Below are 23,634 nucleotides of genomic sequence, written 5' to 3' on the forward strand. Positions count from 1 at the left end.
TCTGACAAAAATTACTGGTCTAAACTTTCCCGACTGTTTCAGACCACCTGCATACGCACCCGTCTCTTTGATCTCAGGCAGTGTCTCTGCTTCGCGTCTCTCCCCTTGTGCCCTCCTGGGGTGCCGAGGCTCATATTTTGAAAACCTCAGCTCTACAATGAAAATGTAACTGACATAAAACAAACGCGGTCTCGACGTACTTGAATCAAGTCTGACAATTGTGGAAAGGAGAAAAAATACATCCAAAGAGACATCCAAATAGACTCAAAATCAGAAAAGTGCGCTCACATCAACGTGAAGACAAGGAGCTGAAGTTTTCCTCTGAAATGAAAACGGCATTGGGTGAGTAATTGCTCCCTGTGTTTCTATCGATTTCTGACAATATTAAGATACATTTAAACTAAGTGTGAAATCGTCTTACTTTCTTAATTTGGAAAATGTATTAACACATTAATGCTTTTAGGGCCACTGTGCTGTTATGAAATATGTCAGCATTTAAAGCCGTGATGTGGAGAATTTTTTGTGATTATAGCATCTTTCAAATTATTTGATGTAATAACTTTTCTTTATACTGAGAAATGAGACTATCCCTTTAAAACGGGTCCAGCTACAGACTTATTTTGCAGAGCATTTATCTTAATCGGGGTGTCAGAGTCAGAAATGGTCCGGTTCTAATTAGAGCTGCTTTCACCAGCAACTTGGTCCATCGGATGTCGTAATATCCAACTGTTTCAAAGCAATTTGCAGTCCTCTGAGTACCTCCTGGGGATTGAATCAAATTTGAAAATAAGGAGACAATGAACAGACCACACAACGCAGTAAGTAAGAAGTATATAACCAAGTGTATTCCCTCTGTTAATGTACACATATTTAGAGTCATCTCACTGGAACACTTTACAATAACATTTAGAAAGAACAGGAAGATACTGGGAGAGTATGCTCAGAATGGAGAAAGAGAGAAACCAGACAAACGTGGCAGAAGAGAGTAACGACGGAGCCCGTCAAGTGAAATGACTACCGTCTTGTCTCTCGCCATATAGACAGAAATAGATATAAAACAAATTAAAGTAAATAAAAATCAGAGGATGGATAAAACCTGCTTTCCTCACAGGATACGGGGACATACGATCTCTACAGAGAAAAAGGAATGCATGAAGAACAAAGAAAGAGGCTAAGGATGACAGATGGAGGATAAAAGAGGACATTTTCTCCTCTGGAAAAGGAGAATGCATGGTTTGATGTTCATAACCCAAATCATATTTGCTCAGGTACCAAAAGAAAATACATAGAAATTTCAGTTTCCCAGAATCAGTTATTTTTTTTCTCCAAACAGGAATGATAGTAGGGAAAACACATTTCTCTTAGTAATGGGATGAAAGTCAAATATTTAGACATTTCACAAACTTTTTTCAGAATTTTTCTTTTCATGGTACAGTTTTCTTTTCTTAATAGACTTGAGAAAATTGGAATACTAGAGTACATCTTTCAGGGAACTGCTGTTCTCCTTTTATTTGTGTGCTCTTCCCATTAAGTTCGCTTTGCCCGCGGGCTGCCGTCAGTCCAGTCAGGCTAGAGAGGGGCGAACGACACAGTTGCTCTTTTTCAGCTGCTGCAAGGTATCTCTCTCCACAGTGGAACTCCAACACGAATGAATTCAGAATCTCCCTAAAATGTCTCTCATTCCTCCAGAAATGAAAAGAAATTTAAAAAAAGAAAAGAAAAGAGCAAACCAAAGTGACTGAGTCTTGCAGCAAGGCATTCCATCAGCCGCACTGTTCATGAAGTGGGGGGCAGGGGTCTGAGGAACGGGGGGTTGGACGGTGAAGCTGTTCAAGAATCCCATCTTTTGCTGTGCACGTCTCAGCAAACGCACTTTTTGATTCGTTCACATAGGTCCATATGTTTCTGCAACGTCTATACATATATTTATAATTATATAGAACAGAGTTCATCTTGTTTGCTGGAGGTTTTTTCTGTTTTTCGGTGATTAGTAACTTGTAAGGACGTGACAGTTTCTCTGCTGGCCCACTAGGGGGCACCTCAGAGCCCCAGATACACATGACACAGATCTGCTGGAACAAAGGACGACCAAAGGGGTGTTTTTTTTGGCCTCGATGAGTTTTTGGCGGCTAAACGTACAATTTAGCATCCGTTAGGTTGGAGCGGTGGCATCTCACGTAGTTGCTACTTTTAATGTTGTTACGATCATCAGTCATCGGCGTCATATTTTTTTTGTTTTTTTAAACTCCACAGAAAGGAAAAACAGTTTATCTCTTTTTCGTAAATGAATACTACATGCTTGAAACACGGCAGAGTTTACATCGCATCGGCTGCTGGGCACCGTAGACAAGGAGAGAAACAGAGTTCGTGGGTGAACGAGAAGGAGAGAGAGAGATCCGATGAGAGGCGAGAGATCGGAGGTGTCGAACACTTACAGAGGTGGAGGAGCTGGATTTGACACAGTGTTTCTCTAAGCTGGCAGTATATTGATCTGCTAATTCGAGCCTGGTTGGAAAAAAAATCTGTTTGATACTGTCTAAGGTGACGCAGGTTCTCCTCAGAATCAAGTACAGGCCTTGACACAAATACTGATGGCGATGCTTTCCTACAGTACTCAGGCTAACCCATGAATCACTGCTTTATCAGCATTTGCTACGTGGTTGTTGGCACGGTATGTGTAGAGATGTAATAGCCTTTCCTTAAATCCACACTGTGGTTAGCATTGAATGCAACTGAAGTTTAGTCTAATCAATCAAAGCAATGTGGAAATGTGTGAGGAGAGCTGTGATGTCACTGTGCCATCTCATTTCGCTGCCTCCCTCTGATTCGAGATGAACTGGTAACACATATGAGCACCTGACAATACTTGAAGTTTGAAATGAATTAGCCACTGTGATGTGTTTGCAGTTTTCCCACATACTGCCTTCTCTCCCTCCTTCTCCCCGCCGTCTCTTTCCTTTTCTAAGTGCTCTGCTGTCTGCCCCTGTGTGTCACGGCGGCACTCCCTCAGACGTAGTACTCTTTGTCTTTGTTCTTCTTGTTCTTGGTGACCGTCTTGGCAGTGCTGGGCTGTTTCTCCTTCACCAGGGCCCCATTGCTCTGTGTGGCTGAGTTGCTAATGTAGTTACGGCTCTGGTCCACCTGATAGGAGCCCTCATCGCGGTTGCGGTACTTGTACATGGCGTACAGCAAGATGAGGATGCAGAGGGCAGCGGCTGCCACGATGCCCACCACCATCCCGGTGGTGCTGCTCGACTGCTGCACTTCTACGGCACCCGGGAGCCCTCTCTCTGGAGACGTGGGGTCTGGAGTGGGAACATGAGGGAAATTTGGGGGATAGGTTATACCTGGGACTCTACGGTGGCCTGGATCCAAAGAGGGCTGGGCCGGCGGCAGCAGCACTTGGTCCCGGGTGTTCATTTTCCCGGCAGGGATGTTGTTGCTACTACTGCTGCTGCCGCCGCCGGCTGACTTGATGCGCGGGTTCAGCTGATCGGGGTTGGCTGTGGGGGTGGAGGAGAGAGGGGGGCGGGAGTTGGGGAAGCGGGAGAAATGGCGGTCTCGGGGGTTTTGGACGCCACCCTCGACGGCCGGGGGAGGGGGGAGGACAGTCCTGTCGGTGACCAGGCCGGAATTTTTGTAATAGTCCTCGTCATCTGACTCGGTCATCTCCCCCGAGCCGTACGCCGACACCTCGATGGTCTCCTCGCAGTCCTCCTGGTCCAAGGGGCAAGGGGGCCGGCCGTTGGGCAAGGGGAGGGATTCTTTGGTGGTTTCAAGCAGGGTGAGGAAAGGGCGGTAAGTGGTGGGGGGCGGGGGTATTACTGGGTAGTGGGTGGCGATAGATGGGGGGTCTAGGGAGTCCACTGTAATAATGGGCAACACTAATTCACCTCCTAGGACAAGAAAGAGACAACGAAGGAAAAGAGTGTTAGAGACCACCTGAGGGAGAGACGACTTCCAGATCAACAGAAGAAAGACAGTTCAAATGTTACAGAAACACCAGTATTAGAACAGCACTACAGCTTAACATGAGGTTAGTTCTACAAGTTTAGTCTGTTCTATTTAAAAAGTTAATATGCTGACTAACTTTGAGCTGCATTATAAAACAAGATGTAAGAATATACTCTAGCCTGCACCTGCTCCTGACTGTTCTGACCTATTTCGCTGTGCTGCATATTCCTACATGTCATATCACTAACACAAGGTAAAAGCAGACTACAAATTACACTGAACAACGTAACATCTATTGTACTACACAGCCTATCCTTCACTGCTAACCTTTCTAGTCCTACCTACGCTGACTACGCTCAGATGTTTCTGCTGTGATTGGTTAAATAAGATAGCAAACCACGAGGTTCAGGTCACTTACATCAACAAATTGGCCGCATGATTTTTGCATGAAAAAAAAAATTACAAAAAGAAAGCTGTGTAAGATTGTTCTCGGATAGTGATAAACAACTCCCCTCCCCACCCCCACCATTGTTTACCTCCTCTCCTCTTTTGTCTCTTTATTGGGTGAAAAATAATCAGAATGTAACAAAAAAAAAAGAATAATAATGTATTGTTGCATTATTCACTTGTTCCCCCCCCCCAAATTCACATGAAGAATTGTCTCAATCCTATTTTCCCCTTTTGGGCATGGTGGCTTCTATGGCTCATTTCTAATTAGCTTAATCTGTATGCAAACCCTCAGGAGCGGCTGCAGAAAACTGATGCCTCTAATTCTTAACCCAAACTCTCAGTGCACTACACTACAGCGCACTGAGTAACAGAGTATTAAATAATACTGCTCAGTTTTTTATCATGACTCCCTCATGCCCACTTCCCTCCCAAACACCACACGTTAAACATGGGGGAATGATGTTCTTTTCAAACAGCCATCAACACAAATAACATTAAAAAAAAGTCTTAATGAGCCAGAATTTCAGTTCAAGCCTCAGTTATGCAATTTTAGCCCAGTGCGAAATAAGCTTCGACTTTGCTTCAGTTCAGATTATTGGGGGAAAAAAGGTGCATTTAAGAGGAATCCTTGTATCATAGACTGAAATGGTTAGACATATCAGGAGTGTGTCAACAGGAAATAGAATATTAATAGCAGTAAATTTACACACTCAATTTTCTGTCCAGTGTTGCAAAAGGGTCAGTAAAGGAAACAGTTGAGAAGTATTGCAGAGTGAATTAGATTACAACACATCTTGGAGGGGGACAAAAGGGAAGGTAACAGCAAAACATAAGCAAAGAAATGCCAACATCACCAGCATAAAATCATGACTCTGGCTCTGTGTTCGATTGATGAGGTAAACCAGGGAGACTCAGTGGGAGAGAGTGGCTGGATAAGGCGTTTCAGGAATGAATGGGAAGGGAGGGGATGGTTAATAGGAGGTTCTGGGATTGTAAGAATTCCTCTGTGGCCTTTATTCAGCTCAGCAGCACTCAAACACCCCCAAACCCATTGGTCAGTTACAAAACCCCCACATTTTCACTTAAAGAATGGCAAAGGCTTTGTTAAAAAAAAGGTAATGCATTGGGTTAACAAAGCCACTGCGACATATCAGCATATAACAACACACTTGAGAGAAACTCCTTGAAATAAAGCAAAATGTGAGAGCTGTAAAGGAGAAAGAAACTTAGTAATTCTTCAACCGTTCTAAGTTATTATTTCACCACCACTACTGGAAAGGCTAGTTTCCATGGCAATGCTCAAGTTATTTCTCTCCCATACATTTTCTGTCTGCGTTTGAGGGATGAGTTTCACCTTGAAGGCGAGAGGACAGCAGAGTGCGGCGGCACATTTGAGGAACAAAGCAGATTCACTTCGAGTAGGATTTCCCCCAGTGCGTTCAAAAGAAAGAAAGAAAATCTTTGTGTTTCGTAAGATAACTCGTCAAAGTCGCTCCAGCGAGGGGGGTGGGGCCAACGATTTGGGAACGCAGAGAAGATCGTTTCCTAGAGATACAGGACGCATGTGCGAGTGAGGGTGATGACGAGAAGACGTTAGCGCTGCTATCTTTACTCTGCCGTCTGTCTGCGTGGCGCAGATGCTGCGAGTGCAATTTCGAGCTTCATACCTGCTGCTCGGTGTGCAGCCTGCCCATTACTGAGAAGCTACCTCTGCTCACAGTGCGTCCTACTTACTGTACGTGCGGCTGACACGGCAAATAGATGCCCCTGTTACAATAAACATTTAATGTAATCCTCAGGAATCAGGACCACTGTGCTTCCCTGCTTAAAGTCTGCTTATAGGAGCCCCTCGGAGTGACGCTTACAATGGTTATTAAATATTTACGGGAGGCTCAGAGTCATCATGCACAAGTGTACATAGAAAGGATTGTTCAAGCAAGTGACCCACATCGCTCTGCTGTCCTCTTAGTTTTTAGGAGCCAAAGCCTGAAGGCCTCATGGCATTATCCCATATGACTGGCAGGCAGCAGCTCCTAGCAGAGTAATGAACCTCAGCCCTCATACACAGAGTGAGCCACATGTCAGACCTCCAGGCAGTTATCAAGTGAAACATCTTTTCATTTCCTGTTGTGCGACCTAAGCCTACTGCACCAATATTTAAAACCAATCAGCAACTTCAATTGGCTTTCCGACACTGCACTGTGTGGTCCCTGTATGCAGCTCTGGTGCTGTTAACAGCCAGGTTGGAAGGTGGGGTGGGTGGGGGATACATATCACAAATCTCCCTGCATGTGTTCTCCTGCTGAAAGCTGCCAAGAACCACAGACTGATGTAAACCAGAGGAAACCCAGGAAAGTGAGCATAAAATATTTAGGTGAATGCGTATTATTTTACATCAAAGCCATTAGACCCAAACTGGGATTTACTGAGACCAGTTCTGATGCCAAAAAAAAAAAAAAATTAGGCATGATTCCCACGTGTGGGGGTCTGTTTCTTTAACATTCCCACTCTGTCATTTCAGCGTTAAAGCGGGAGAGACTCAGATATTCAGCCTGATTGATTGAGTTTGACTCTGTTGATTTGAACAGCTGAGGCAGACGTTTAGTCCACAATGATGAAATTCCTTTATCTTTACCCACATGCCTCTCCACTGCGTTGCCAGTGTGAGTCACCCCCACCCCTCCTATTTACTCAAAATAAGCACAGGGCAGATGGATACTGATGCATCCACGTCGGTCTCCTGACAAATATCGTTATTCTGCTGATCACATCACCCCGCTCACATCTATTTGAAATATTTAGAGCAAAAAGGTTGTTTGGAGTTTCAGCATTCTGTAATTCAGCTTCGATTAGGCTGCAGATGGAAAATCTAACTGCGTGTCCGAGCATAATATATTATCCCTTTCTTGCTTCTGAATCCCGCTACAATAGGTGGCCCTATAATCGGTGCAGGGAACAAACCTGCTTCTTTATATGCGGGGCTCTGTAAACTGCTGCTGCTGTTCTCAGGTGAAGTGACTTGTTTTGACAAAAAAGATATGATGCCCTGCTCATATTGTATCTCACTCAGAGTCACATATTGTGCAGCAATAAAGTCTCCAGTCTCCAATCTCCATGTCAGAGGTTCAGACAATCTGCAAACCATCATGTTTCTCCATGGTGCTCCGGGGCATTTGTTTACAATCTGAAGCTAAAGCGGCCAGATTTCCTACTCAGAATGCAACACAAGGAAAAAGGCCATCCTCCCTAAAACATTTGGTTCTAATTAGAATTTCAAAAACCACTTTTGTGTAGTTTGCAGAATATGTATAATTTTTTTGTAAATGACAAAAATGCACCATTGACCAGTAATGAAATAAAATGGTTACAGGCATGTGAATAATGTTGAGTAATGCATTCTTCGCTTGTGTGATTAGGCTGACTGAGCACCTCTGCAGTGACTGGGTATCCCGACTAAGACTGTGATCCATATTTTTGGTACTGTAAAATAACTCTGATAATTAAAGACAATCACCTAAAGCCCTGCAACAGACTGGCAACATGTCCAGGCTGTACCCCCCGTCTCGCCCTATGGTAGCTGGGAGACGTTTCATTATAACTCATGCAAACTCAAGCATTCATCATGGAGCTGATGCGACCTTTACTCAATTGCATTATTTTTTTCCACAGAAAACGATCAAATCAGAAGGCTCGTTCCAAATCTGACCAATCAGACACAGTAGGGGTAGAGGCTTGGACAGTAACACTTGCCTGAACCCTGAAAGGATGATGTACCGCTTAGAAAGCATCCTGTCATGCAGGTTCAAGCATCCATACTGCTCAGGATCCAACCCGTGGAACCTATATTGATAAACTTGGGCCTGTTACTAGCTAAGAGCGATCAATAAAGCATCACCCTGACAAATAACTAACACCCAAACCCATCGACTTGGCTCTGAGTCACATTGAATGCGGAGGGGGACCGAGAGGCTCCAGGTCATCCCTCATCTATCACCCAATCTCTTATTTTCACTCCTCGGCCTAAGAAGAGCAATTCATAGGTTGTCTCTATAGCATGCTGTCTGATGAATTATTGAGGAGCTCCTCAAAGCTCTGATCTTGTCAGAGTAAAACCGATATAGAGCCTACAACATCCTGGGACTGATAAGTAGCTTGGAGAAAAGCAAAGTGAGGTCATGTCGGGCTAGAGAACAGACAGAACATGATATATGGAGACAAAAAGACACAGCTTTAATGTTGGACGGATAGAATCTCAATATGTTTGTTAGTGTGAAATATAGTTATTATATGTGTAGCAAATGAGTGTCCATATGCATCTTTGGAGACTTTTTCCTGTCTGTTCATTTTCTGCTCGGTATATTGAGCTTTGTAATCGAGGTCCACATTTCCTAGCTTGTCACCCTTCTGACAGAGACTCATTACAAACACTGAAGTATCGAAACCATAGCTCTAATTGGGTGATGTAATTAAGGCTCTCTAACAGTCAAAGTTTAATTAGCCTGGTGGGAACGCCAGGAATCGTTCATGGGAATTTCACTCTCTCCTTCACTTCCTCTTCCTTCTCTCTCGCAGGCTCCCTCTGTACCTCCGCTTCTCTCCTCTCCCCATTCCTCTGTTCTGCTTTGAGCGCAAAGGAACGTGATGCACATCTCAATGAAAGCCAGTCCTTCCCGCTCGTCTCCTCCTCAGGTCTTCTTCTCTGCACCCTGTGCTTTTGTCTATTTTGCATCCACTCTGAGCTTGTCAGCAAATGTGCAACAGCAGCTACCCCTCAATCACTGTCTGAGCGTTTCACGTTGAGGACTCTCATTTAGCGTGACACAGCCAAAACACTCCTCCACCAAATGCAGTTTTGGAAAAAAGGGAAAAGGAAAAAACAAGCTGCATCTCTTGAATTGTGTGTTGTGGTGTTACCAGCTGCAGGTAAGCAGATGGAGCTCAGCTGGTTGTATATATGAAGGAGTTGTATCGATCCTCATCAATTCATAACCACTGCATCTAGCTTTGCTTAACAGAAAATCCACAGCTGCCTTTAAAATGTTTCTCTCCTTCTTTCCTGAAGGCAGTTCAATAACAGCGAGCCGAACACTCACATGTAATTGAAAACACTGGGAATTGGTCCTATCACACAATGACTAAAGGCCTGTGTTTGTGCAGCAGTGATGGAGGGGGAACATGCTTTGGAGACAATGTTGATTCTGCTCTCCTCGTCCACAGTTTTCACAGAGGCTTATCCGACCCCGCCGGCTCGCTTCGCTGGAACTCTCGTGGCATCTGGAAGGTGTGATACAGAGCACGCGCGCGCGTGTACGCACAAGCGCGTTCATTGTTGCTCGGGAGAGTCGGAGGCAGAGAGAAAACTTTACACCCACAGAGTGAGAGAGACAAGTGCCTGTGTGGAAAGGTGAGCATGTCAGACACCGTATGTGTGTTTGTGGGGGCGTGCGAGAGAAAGGGAGAGATAGTGAGTTGCATTTCCTCATGGGAGATTAAGCCTGGACATAGCATCCAACCAAAAAAAACTCTCATTTCTTCTTTTGATAAGAGGGGTATTGAGTCTCTATTTCAGTCCCAACCACCTACAGAGAAAACTGCAGGAAAATGCTGCACTCAAGTTTCTCAGCACTGGTTCAGATCAGGTTCTCCCAACACAAACATACTGATAAATGTTGTAATCTGCTGCCATTTACAGTCCACCAGTCAAACCACTAATCCACAATCCTACAACAAACTTTTACAGTTATTCAAGGTAACTCAAGTGCTTTTCGGGGAGCACATACACTGCTTAACAAATTTATTAGACCACCAGTCAGTACCAGGTTTATGCTACAGCTGTCCTAACAGTACTGGTAATTACCAAAACCATTTCTTATGTGTCTGTAATGACACAAGATCTATTACTATAACAAGAAAATAATAATTTTCTTAAAGACCTAATATCACCCCAGCCTGGTTCTGCTGGAGGTTTCGTCCTGTTAAAAAGGTGTTTTTCCTTCCCACTATCACCAAAGCACTTGATCATAGGGGGATTGTCTGTTGGGGTTTTCTCTGTATTATTTCAGGGTCTTTGCCTTAAAAAAGTTGTTGTGATTTGGAAATGTATAAATAAAATTAAAGTTATCCAGCAGTATGCACAAGGCTCTTTAATCAAAATGATATTTTAATACTAAAATATAATTATTATATTTTAACATTTGAACTTAGTGTTTTGGAAAAAATAGAAACAAACAAAAAAGCACATCTTTGTTTTTCTTGAACAGTTTTAGTGGTTGAATATTGTCCTTGATTCATTTCTGGGAAAGCCCAGTGTGCCGGCTCAAATTCAGACATAAAAACATGAATATAGTTTGTTATTTGACTAATAAATAACAAAGTAATTTTTTAGTTTTAAACGTGTTTTTGACAGATTTCTAAAATATTTGTTTTTTCTCATTTTTATGACGGGTCATCAGATACATTATTAAGCAATGTACACTATGGCATTTCTCTTCATTTTTTCCCTTTTTCCATCATATAAAGCAGCGGTCCTCAACCCCAAGGCCTCGGACCGGTACCGGTCCGTGAGTCGTTTGGTACCGGGCCGCGAGAGTTGAGGCTCGGGTGTGAAATGTATGGTTTTCAGGGTTTTTATCGGTTTCCAGCGTTATTTTGTTATCGTTTTTATCGTTTACTCGGTTTTCCTGGGTCTTTTCACGTGTGTTATGAATAAATCTTCTTTTTTTCGGTACCGGTACTAGTTTTATTTTGTTGTATTTATCCGCGACACCTTGAAGGCCGGTCAGTGAAAATATTGTCGGGCATAAACTGATCTGTGGCGCAAAAAAGGTTGGGGACCGCTGATATAAAGCATGTTCTGCTGAAGCTACACAACGGTTTGCCCTATCTCAGAACATTAAGGCAGGTTTGAATAAAACCACACTTAGCTTATAGCTAGTAGTCGCTAGCAAGTCTTGTTTTATGCTCCAGGAATTTAATGTTTTCTATTATTTGACAGTGGCGTCATAGTGGCTCTGCTTTGATTAAAGGTTTCACCCACACCAGAGTCAAATCTGTGAACCCATTAAACACACAACTCTTGTCACTCAAGATCTTTAAGGATGAAATACTGCATAATTTAATGTGGACATGCATATCTTCTGACTCTTGGAGTTTTAGAAGCCTTGACTTGTAGCTGCACGAGTAATTTGAATCTCACTTTTTCACTGAACAGGCATGGTTCTTGGCAGTTTTTAAATATGGCCAGCTTATTAGTGCTAGAAACCACAGCGGCAAGGAGTAAAACACATGGCCTTTAACTTCCACCTCCAAACATGGTGTCAGAACATTGCTTGACCCTCTGTTCACACTAACAGTGCCTCAGCCACCAGGTCTGCCAAGCTACAGCTGTGCGCCATGCAGAACAAGCTGTGTTTCCACGTTGGAACTGTCCTGCCTTGTTAAAATCGGGGCAGGGGATTGGTGCAACAGCTGGGAAAATGCCAGGTATTACCACATGGCTGAGCAATTGACAGACCACAATGCTGCTGACTGCCTGCTGCTTTAAAAAGCAACAAGAAAAAAAACTCGGAGAGTACACATCTGGCCAATCAGAGCTGCATACAGGGGGGCTGCGCAGTCACAAGGTATCATTTAGAAGAGGAGAAAGGGACATTGAGGTAGTCTAGGTAACTCTGCTTTTGTGTTTCAGGCTGACTTTGTTTCCAGATAAAACACAACAAAGGCAGAACTCCCTGAGCTGACTCACCATTTCCAGGCTCGCACTCCTCCAAATCTTCGTCATCGCTAGGACATTCAGCCGATGCTACCAGGAGGTCGTCTGAATTCTGGAAGAACAGAGAGGGAGGAGATACAGTCAGGACAAATTTTATTTGTGTAGAGGATACACCGAATATCTAAGCGGATTAAGAGTCTCTGGAAGTCACAGTGAAGGTCTTCGGCTCCACCGATGCCTAGTCTCACAGAAGCGTGTGCAGCTGCAGTACGAGAAGCAAACTTCCGGGGAAAACTCTTATCTGTAACTCAGTTACAACATGAAGATTTATTGTTGAGCAGTTGTGGCACAAGAGCTGAAAATATGGAGGTGGCAGTGCTTTATGAGCAGCACCCGTGTATACTTATGTAACAAAAGATGGAGAGCTCGAGGGAAACCAAAGTGAAACAATCTCTTTCTGACCCAACGCCGCCGATCAAAGAGGTGCAGCTTGTCGAAACAGCGCGTCAGCTCCACTGAGTGGGCAAAAGTGTCAGACATTGAAGGCTCTATTGCACAATTGTTTTTACTTTTCAGCACATGCAGTAGATTATCTCCATTATGGTCTCTATAGGATTATTTTTGACCTTGAGCTTGTAGACATTTGAAGTAGGCGATAAAGAAAGCAGTAGACATGGAGCCTGTTGTGCCGGGTTTACAAGTACAGCGGGTACAACAGCGGGGGTCTTGAAATGAAAGCAGATTAAATCTGACAAGGTGGTTCCAATTTAGTAGCCCAGGTTTGTCCTCACTGCTGCATGACTCACACAGCTGCGTGTCTAGACACCCAAACATCCTGCCCTCGCCTCCTCTCAGCCTCTGGTTGTTATTCAAGATGGGGGTCATCTGATAGAAAATGGAGGGCTTTTATCAGCATAACTGATTCACTGCCTCGCAGAGTTTTCGCTCTGTTATTAATCCATGGCACGGGCATAATCATTTATTAATTACGCTGTGTCCGTTTGAGTGTGTGTTCACATCACCTAGCTCTGTCAAATGGTCCTAATGATCCCGTTTCAGTTTCCCAGCAACATCTCCATCACGCATGCACTTACATTCGTATTCCATCCATGCAGCTGCTTCGATATAAACAGCGCATAATGAATCCTTTAAAATGTGCACTCCTTTAAATTAAACAACCAGGACATCAATAAATGCACACGTCGGGCTGTGTTTGTGGCCATAAAAGCTAAAAGAAAAGAAAAAAGGAGTTTTTATAACACAATGTCTTACTGATTGAATTTCAAAAGGTTTTTTTCAGCCTCCTGGAGTTATGATGGCTGTAATTTCGTGCAACATCTGTGACACACTTTTAAACCCCAATTTACCTGACCCCCCTGGAACATCCAAAACAGCCCCGCTGACTATCTCCAAGCAGCATCCACAAGGACTTTGAACCATCTTCTATCCATCCAGACAAATCAGAGAGAGATGGCAAACACCTGGGAGTGCTCTCAGCTTAAGACAGCAGCAAGGGCGAGGCTTGTGATCTTAGTTTTATAACATCCTGACACCAAATTTGGGTCAGATCGAGACAAGTGATGACTTCCAACTGTTTCATGGAAACCCACAGTATCAAGGGGTAAAAAAGCAGAATAAATCAGACCCCCGCATGCACATCAAAAGGTAGATCTTTTATTCTAAGCATCAAAGCACATTATTCCACTATGATCAAAGCTACAGCGCGGCGGGTAGCTCAGAGCTTTTGGAGAAATTGAAATTTAAGTTTCTGCTCATATATAGTTAGATTCTGCCACTCCTGCATTAATACACCATTGCCATGTTTGTTTTTTTATCCATCTGAAGAACAGGAAAAACAACGAGGCAACAATTCCTAATCTGACCACATGACTGTGACGGATCTAGAGCAAGGATGTTAAAGTCACATCATGAGCCACATACAGCTCACTTCGATCTTAAGCGGCTGGACTGGCGAAACTTCCATTTATGCTGACGTACAGAAGTTTAAGTGCACATTTATTCACTGAGATATTTCAATATAAGAAAAAGAAATGCAATGGAAGAAATCTATCAGCACAACTCTTTGGGCTTGAATTATGAAAAAATAAATGTGTAAAGTTACAGAAAGTTCTGCGAACTCTGACTGTACTGTAAGTATAAAAATGAAAGCTTTTGTTAACTGACAGAAAATGTTTACTGTAGATACAAACATTTGGGGTTTAAAGGATGAGGCACAGTCCATAAAACTGTTGTATACTTACACTTCTTCTGTCTCAAATAGGTGAACCAGACATGGCCACTGAACAGGCAGGGAGTATCTGGAATCATGTAGTTCCATGAGGACCTTCTCTTTTTGCATTCTTTTCTTTTTAGGTGGAAAAAAGTTTTTATTTTGACAAAAACAAGCAAATCGCTAAAGTAAACCAAGCTACCATCACCTCCTGGGTGATTTACAGCACCATATAATTCAAAATGATTAGTCAATAAAACCCAGAAACAAAAACCTAAAGATTTGTGAATTAATCTAAACTTCTTCCAGAAAAGTTGGTTTTCTTAATTATCTGATTTTTAGTTTTCAACTGCTATTAATGCTGCACATAACAGACTCTTAAGTGGCATTATTCAATGTTTCCTGCTGTATGGACCTTGTCATTTAATTTCTGTTTCACCAAAGAACCAGCTACTTTTCTAATACAGCTGTCTATGCTTTGGACTGAAGGTTTAACTGGCTGCAAAATAAGTCCCGAGTTTATGATCTAAAGTGTCGAGTCTTATCGAACACAATGTGATGTTTATTTTGTAAATTATTTTCTGAATCAGTGTCAGGAAGGATGGTAAAGCAGGGTTGGGTGGGCGTACATTGGGACTGACAAGTTGTCTGTGAAGGTTCTCAGTCATCCAGGTCATCATAGTCAAAGGAGCTTGCAAAGAAAAGCGTCTGGACTTCTTTAAGTTACTTGAAGACGTTTCACCTCTCATCCGAGAAGCTTCTTCAGTTCTAAGGTCAAATGGTGGAGAGTCCCAGATATAAACCTAGTGGGAGTAACCCCCCACAGAGGGACAAAAGGACCCCCTGATGATCCTCTAATCCACTGAGCCAAGGTGTGAAACTGGGTGTGGGCCCCAATCAGCCAGAGTTTCGGGTGAGTTCATTGTGAAACCTGGCCCCACCTTATCATGCGAATTCCTGAGATCAGATGGCCCAGGATGTGAGTGGGCGTTAAGGCGTCTGGGAAGGGATCTCAAAACTGGATTATAGATGGAAGCCATCTATGTCCACTGTGAGCGACCATCTTTGAACAGAGGCGGTGGTTTACGACACCAACTCTCTGCCATCTATAATCCAGTTTTGAGATCCCTTCCCAGACGCCTTAACGCCCACTCACATCCTGGGCCATCTGATCTCAGGAATTCGCATGATAAGGTGGGGCCAGGTTTCACAATGAGCTCACCCGAAACTCTGGCTGATTGGGACCCACACCCAGTTTCACACCTTGGCTCAGGCGATTAGAGGATCATCAGGGGGTCCTTTTGTCCCTCTGTGGGGGGTCACTCCCACTAGGTTTATATCTGGGACTCTCCACCATTTGACCTTAGAACTGAAGAAGCTTCTCGGATGAGAGGTGAAACGTCTTCAAGTAACTTAAAGAAGTCCAGACGCTTTTCTTTGCAAGCTCCTTTGACGACTGACAAGTTGGTACCATAACAGCACACGGGCTCTAAGTCAGATCCTCCCCCTTCAAATTAGACCTTCAAAAATAGAGCTTCACAAACCAATGGATAATGTCACATTGGCTACGCCTGTCTTCATATACCCTGTAAGATTGTGACTCACGTATCCCAAATTTTCGCCAGGCACAGTGATAGTCTGTGATTCTGATTGAGTTTGAGTCGTGTATGGGTTTTTGCTCCGTCTTGTCTGTTCAGCTTCGATACACACCGCTGCTCGCACTAAATACACTGTTTTCTTCCATTTCCCCCTCAACTGCTGTTCCTGCCACAAATATGAAAACAAACAACACTTCCAGTTCACCACAGGCACGTTCCCAGGACAGAGCCTGGTGTTTAAAAGAGCAAATATAAATGATTTCATACAGTCTGGTGCCTCTCAGCTTGTTGTAAAAATCAATGTAATCCTCCACCCTTCAAGAGGTTTTGCCTAATTTTGCTAGACTACAGCTGTGTTCACAGTTATTCTTTTGTTGCTTTATTCTGTCTTTCCTTTGGGTTGGGGGACAGAGGAGGTACCACACCTGGGACCACCTGTATGATCAGCGCTAATGTTTTTAGGCTTTTCTACACACAGAAAAATGCCTGTTTGATCATTAAAGTACATGCATAGTGACTCATAGGTAACATCTTTTGATTCGCCAGCATATATCCTTAATGCTATTTTTGTCTATTGTGGCAATACACTTGGTTGAGCTAGGTGCATAATAATCATAAAGATGGAGCCATTAAAATGTGTGTACACTATCTAAAAAATAGAGTCTTAGCAATAAAAAGCACTCTAAAGGTGGAACCGTGCTTTTTTATGACCCAACATAAACATAAGTCAGCAAATGGAATACACATTAAGGCTTGTAACAACCAAAAGGCAGACAACACTCAAGAGTCCTCTGCTATCCTAAAATGCTTCCGGATAATTTATCAAGCGGGGCAGTCTGGGGCTGCCAATTTCACATCACAGACAGATGCTTTTAAAGCTCGCTATACGCTCAACGTGGAGAGCAGGTTTCGCCAAGAAGTCTGGAGGCCAGAGACACTGAACCGAGTGCATCGTACATGCGGCATCTTAAATCCATGTTCCACTGATCTCATGTTTAAAGAGAAGAGAGAGAAACACTAAATCACAGACCAGCTGATTGTGCCAACTGGGCACAATCAAGATGCTGTTGACTGCGAAGGAGCTCTGACAGGTTTTAGGTCCAAAACTTTTTGTTTGTACTTCCGTGGCAGCGATAACCATGACTGAGACAAGTGCACCTTCATATTTTGTCAACTGCCATCAAAGTATTAGTTTGATGAGCCTGTGGAGGCCTCATTAAGGCTGACTTTTATCAATGTACAAGAAAGCAAGAAAAACAGTTGCTGCAAAACTAAAAGTTTTCTTTAATCTGGGTGCTCGCAGTATAACTTTGCATCTATTGTGCAGCGGTGCCAACAGCTTCACCTTATCTTTAGTCTAATTGGAACTGCCACATTTAACCAAAATGAGGCACAATAGGAAGGTTTGAGACGATGATAAAAGGACAAAGATCTAAACACATTCTGGATCTGCTGATCATGGTTTTCAGGGAAGAGTGTGAGTGGCTCGCTGACTGATCTCAGATATGCCTCTGTGGACATGAAGAGTGCTAATGAACACAACTGAATAAGAGGAAAGCACTAGTAATTGGCACCGCGCTTTTGTGTTTTCCGCGACACCATAAAAGTATGCCATAGAGCTGAAATTGAAAGTATGGAATTGACAGGTTTTAAAGCTTTCAACTAATTAAGGTACAAAATCTCTACAGCGCCAAATATAGCTGACGTACAGTACATCCACGAGCATGGGCGACAAGCTTTCAGCGCTTCCTCTCATGGCCTGGATCACACTTTTTTTTGCACAGCACACAGTTTATAGCTAATGATGCTGGATGTGAACTGGAGCGTATTCCCCTCCTGGATCTTGTTATTAGGTCTTTTTATGATGGCCCGCCTCTTCCATCTTCTTGCATGTGGGCAAGGAAAAGGTCCCCTACTGTTTGCTAATTGTTGCTTTCCGTGCTGGTAATATGTGCCTTTAGCCCATGTGGATAATCATCAGAGCATAAATCACAGCCTCTCACATGCGCACGATGTAGACTCGTAAATGGAAGTTTATTGTTGTGCTCTTTGTGTAGCAAGATTTCCTTCTCGAGATGGTCCTGCCTTCGACCAGCGAGCAGTGATTTCTAGGATCCCGGTCAGCCACATCTTCTTAAAGAAAATCAAAACCGCAGTGTTGATTGGTCTAATGGATGGATCAAACAGCTGAGGGCTGTTTGACCATATGAATACAGCTGATGGCTAACAAGGGGAAACTCGCACACAGCACAGAGCTGAGAATGTGACTATTTGACCTTGTAGCTGACATCTGATTTCTTTTGAAATCTCTTCATGTAAGAAGAACCATCTGGTTACTTGGCTATGCTGTTTAATCTTTCAAATATTGTTTTCAGCAGTTCGAGGATTTTGGGGAAACTTTAAAAAGCCAATTAAAACTAACTGGCAATGGTCCATCACAATGCACAGCACCAGAGCATCTTCTTGCCTCGGTGACTCAAACAGCAGCCTTTTGATTTTTCTCTATGAATCATATAAACAAGCTGGCATCACTAGCTCACTTTGCTCACCTGTGTCACACTGTCCCTCATGGTTGGCGAGCGCTGTTTGCGGGTGGTGGTTGTGGCCATGGTGGTGGTTGTCTCCATGATTGTGGTGGACATATCAGCCAGCGGGGTGGTGGAGGTGGTGTCGGTAGTCAGCACCGAGGGCACGTCACCCACCAGCCTCAGGTTGCCCTGGGTCTGGACGTTGGGGTCGCCCTCGGCTGCTAGTTTGAGGACCTGCAGGCCGTTGTAGTACAGGCCTGAGATCTGGCCCTGGAAGTGGCGCCCTTTCTCTCCACCACCGATTTTGATGAACGCTTGGCTGTTGAAGATGGTCAGCTGGCGACCTAATATGCGACAGATGACAAGACGGAGGGAAGAAGGAGGAGAGAGAAGCGGAAAGAAGAGAGGTCATGAAAGAGGGGAAGGAAAGAAAGGGGCAAAGAATACAAATCAGGTCATGATCTTCAGGTGAGCTTCAACATGAAACACAGTGAATCGGAGGAGATAGGGGGAGTGTTTCAATCACAAGGGATTTCCTGGGTAACACTTTAGGGAGATTGGACCCTGGCTTGCTGCAGTTGCAGTCATTATGGAGCTAGTCACGTGGCACATTCCCAGAAAAGCACCCTGAATCTGGCAGTCAAATAGATTGCAGGAGCAGTCGCGGATTGACCCTGAGACTGAAGGTTCACAGCAAAATGCATCTCATTTGCCCTGAGATGGAATATATTAGAACAATGCTGGGTCTATGTCATTGACCTCCAATGCACATGAGCTGCACAATGATAAAGTATCTCTGCCAGAGGAAAAACCATCACCCTGCTTTGCCATCTAAAGGAGGAAAATGAGATTCTCATTGGAAGAAAATGTTTAATTCAGCAGGGGCTGTTCCTCTCTGTGGTCATTACCATTCATCTGGATGGATAGATGGATGAAGAGAGGACAAAGTCAACCGTTTAACCAGGGTCCAATACTAATGTGTCACCAGGTCTTGTGGTGTAGGGGCAGAGTGGGGGCAGTCTGAAAGGTATAATTTTTCTCCCTGTATTTTCTCCAACTGACATCCGTTTAGATTTTATTTTATTCCCCTCCTCCCCCTCCGACAGGCATGCATCCCTACTGTGCCTGCTTATCCCCAACACTCAGACTGACGCAATCTTTGACCCCTAGTGAGACTCACATGGACATCGGGGAATATTCAGGTTAGAGGAAAACTGTTGGAAGGATGTGGGTTAAAAACAGTCCTTATGAGGTAATTACTCAGAGGAGAAGGATGGGAGAAGCTAAAGAGGTTTTTTATGGATTAATCAATCCCTGCAAGGAAAGAGAGAGTGTGTTTGTTCGTGAAAGGGATACTGCGCTAATGTGTGCATTTGGGAGTGAAATATTGACTCAGTAGACATGGTGGGCTACGAATCTTGGGCCTGAAGGGAGTGTGTTTATGAATGTGGTTGCGTGTGTGCATGTACGCACATTTATTACGTCTTGTGCAGGTATGGGAGATTACTCCTCAGCGCTTCTGCTGGCACTCCTGCTCAAGTAATCTGCTCACAGTGACTTCCCTGCATGTGATTCAATTAAATAACAAATGCTCTGAATAACTTTCTGAATGCTTGTTTCATGGTTTCAATCAGACTGTAAGCTGGTGACAACTTTCTTCTCATCAGACGCTGGGGACAGGTCCAGGTCCCATTTGCTTTCAATTAGGAGAGCTGAGAGGGTTCTTCACCACTATAATTATAATTTACTCTTCATCTATATGGGTGTGTTGACCTGTTTATAAGATTCAGGTGTGCGGGAATATCAGAGGAATTATGTCAATGAATGCTTGCGTTGGTACGTAAATGTAAAACTGCATGTTTAATCTACGTGTGTACGTAGACTCTACAGAAGTGCTGAAGACATAAATCTGTTTCCTCGATGAGGGCCATTACACATGTCAGCCTATTATCAGATCATTAGACCAAGGTCCCACAAGGGACTAGGCTCCTGTCCCCTAACTCTATAATAATGAGACTTAATGTCTGGCATATGCGCTGTTGACATAATATCTGACTCTTATTCTATTATATCATTACTTAGCATGTTTAGTGTGGGAGTGATGCTGCAATAAATAGAACAGGAAAGGATGAACAGACTGTTAAACTACGAACATCAGCCGGGAAAATACAGGAGAAAATACATGCACGTGTATACACAAAGATTCACTTTAAACACACACACACACACGCTTGCACTAAAATTTTAGCCCCCTTAATTAACCCCACCCCGCACACGTTCACAAATCAGCCCAGAAGGTCTCCATTGTAAACATCTTCACTTGGACTGAAAGGGTCATAGAGTGTGGACAAGTTGAAGACATGGTGTTTTTCTATTGTGTGTGGTGTGAAACTCCAAGTCACAAGATGGTCTGTTCAGATAGGACAATTTACTCCGCAGGAGCTAAGTGTAATGGTGGCAGAGTTACACTCTGAGCCAGTGACACAGTCATAAGTAAGCTATATTGACAAGCAGCTTATGATTATGATGTAGAGTAAGGAGGATTAGTAATACCTCCTAGAGTCACTGCACATGCATTCATGTATCATACATATTTCTTAAAATGTCCAAGCATCCGTTGGGTGACCTATTTAATGCCTCTCTTTGTGAAAGAAAAAAAAAGCCTCGAGCACATGAGAGTACTGTGGCCATTTATGTGCTCATCCCATATGAGACAAAGAAAGCCAAGAAGAAAGGTGCCCTCTAGACTAGATGAAGGGAAATCAGTGTTTGTTTTCGTAGCTGTCTGCTCAGGATGAGACTCTAACAAGGCCTGATGAAGTTATTGTTTCAGGGTCTGCCGGGTCAAATCAAAAGTGACATGTGGTTTTAGAACCAATTTTGGCGGCAGGCGTAAGTGGGGCGGGGTGGAGGCGAGGAAAGATAGAAAGAGAAGCCTCTGCAATGACATGCAATCACGGTGCTTAATATGACAGAGCTGGCTGTGGCGCTGCTGCAGAGAAGAGGGTGTGTGTGCATGTATATAATAACTTATGAAATGTGTCAGTGAAATGACCTTTATGTGTGTGATAGTTGGCCTTTTCAAGTAGTGTCTATTTCCTCAACATTTATTTACATACACCTCTCCCTCTGTGTGTGTGCTTGTGTGTATTAGGCAGCAGCACAGCACACATGGGTTACACATCGATGAGGCTCTGTTTCACCAATTTCAGTGTGTATGGATGTGTTTTGCCTCTCTCCACAGGAATTTTAAGGTGATGGGCATTTAATGGGCAGAGACGATGGAAGCAGCTGGATAGGGGTGGCTGTAGGGTGGGGTGGTGGCGTTAGAGGGGCTAAATGGATTGGGGTGTGTATGTGCGTGTTTGTGTGTTGGGACGAGGGGCTGACAGCCAGCCTTTCATTATAATGGGCATCCGCAGCCATACACAAAGCCTTAATTAACTGCAATGCAGAGACCAGAATGGTCAGACTTCTGTAATCAGCTACTGCAGAGACTGAGCGGAGTTCATACATCTATCCCTCTATCTGTTTATATACCCATATGTCTGAAAATAATTAAAGATTTTAAAGTGTGAGAATTACGAGCAAAAATAATAAACGGCTATGCATATTCAAACATGAGTGCACTGTATATACATTTAGCGACAAAGATGTCTCTAAATGTAATGGATGCTAATGGACGCTAACATGTTGATGTTAAGTAGGAAAAATGCTTTGCCTGACAGACACGTCCCAATATATTCCCATTCTAAAATGCTAAACTTCACAGCATTAAAAAGCTACAGCCTAACAGGTGTAGGCTATTTAACTGTACCTCTCAACAATGTTTGTAGTGTTGGTGCTTTTTAAAGCATTTTTATTGAAATTAAAGTCCAACACGTTTGTCCTTCAGTTTTGTTAGTGAATCGCTAGTATTAACATGTTAGCTAACACTAATAAACTACATGTGCCATTTCAGTTCTCCAAAATCTGAATGTTAAAATCCAGTCCAAATTGGATGTACAGTCTCTGGTTTGCTAGCATGCTAGCTATTGGTAGATAACAGGAAACAAGGTATAGCTGAAGGTGAAAGACTGTCTCAAACCATTATGTATTATTTCATGCCCGATTATACTGCTAAACTTCACAGCCTGGAATAAGGATTAAAATTCTTAGAACACATCGAAGGCAACAGGGTATTCATCTGATAATTGTGATCTCAGGCAAAAATGATGGACCAACAAACACTGTCTAATGAGCCACCCTACCAGGATGGCTAAAAGCACACATTACTATTAAAGCTACAGTCGTTCAGTACCAATTGAACATGGAAATTGATTTTAATGATCAGTTTTCGTACCACCAGAGCAGAAAAATCTGCACAACCATCCATCTTCTTCAGCTATGTTCAACCTGATATCTACAAATAGCTGCCAAGGTAGTCTTAGCTACGTAGCTTTATGTGCAGCTATAAAAAAAAAGCTTTATTTCTTGTAAATGCAGATGGTGCCTTATTAAGAAATGCAAACTGAGAGAGCAGACCAGTTTGGGCCTGTTTTTAGCGTATTCTCTCAGTGTCACTCTGAGAGACAAAACAACATCATTTTATGGAACGATGAGATGTAATTCTTTCCTTCACTACATACCTATATTTAGCGTAAATAATGGCCCTTAGGTTTAAATCCATAGGCTATGTATTTAATGAACAAATAGGGGAATACAGACTACAGACATGTTGCATACCAACAAAAAAGCTGTTGGTGATGAAATGATATGGATAGAAATATGCTGGAAAGCAACATGATCTAGGAGCCTTATGATAGCAGTTACATACATACAATATATATATCGTATACCGTATAGGTATATCGTGATTACATGCGAATCCCAAGGCAGTTAGCCATTGAGATTGTTGAGATGTGTATATCTTTTTTCCCCATTTCTAAGGATACTGTAACTAGAAATGATGCATCTTGGAAAACCTCTTCCAGTTCTTCAGCATCATTAGCATCCTGGCAGCAGCTCTCTAAACAGGTGATTGGGGTAAGAAAAGGTGGGAACAACTCTTTCTAAAGGTATTATAAGCAACAATCACAACCCCCTTCATCCTGTCTTAGCTGATAGGTAATCAATATGACAGGAGATGCGGACTCCCTGCTATAGTACACTTTACCCCAGCCT

General features: G+C 43.2%; 1 protein-coding gene across 13 annotated transcripts in view; it reads right to left on the reverse strand.

Moving 5' to 3' along the window:
- Positions 1-842: 842 nt before the first annotated feature.
- The window catches only part of nrxn2b (neurexin 2b), a 698,285-nt gene continuing 675,493 nt past the window's right edge, over positions 843-23,634 (reverse strand). For 11 of the 13 annotated variants that reach the window (XM_082527645.1, XM_082527647.1, XM_082527643.1 and 8 more), the window contains 3 exons: positions 18,493-18,815; positions 12,149-12,227; positions 843-3,896 (listed from right to left, as the gene is read on the reverse strand). In XM_082527645.1, coding sequence (XP_082383771.1) covers positions 3,007-3,896; positions 12,149-12,227; positions 18,493-18,815 — 1,292 coding nt within the window. In that variant the 3' untranslated portion in view covers positions 843-3,006. The remainder of the gene's footprint in view (positions 3,897-12,148; positions 12,228-18,492; positions 18,816-23,634) is intronic. The other 2 variants (XM_082527649.1, XM_082527648.1) reach the window with 1 other exon arrangement.

The sequence above is a fragment of the Aulonocara stuartgranti genome, assembly GCF_965226115.1.
Source record: "Aulonocara stuartgranti genome assembly, chromosome: 3".
Taxonomy (NCBI): Eukaryota; Metazoa; Chordata; class Actinopteri; order Cichliformes; family Cichlidae; genus Aulonocara; species Aulonocara stuartgranti.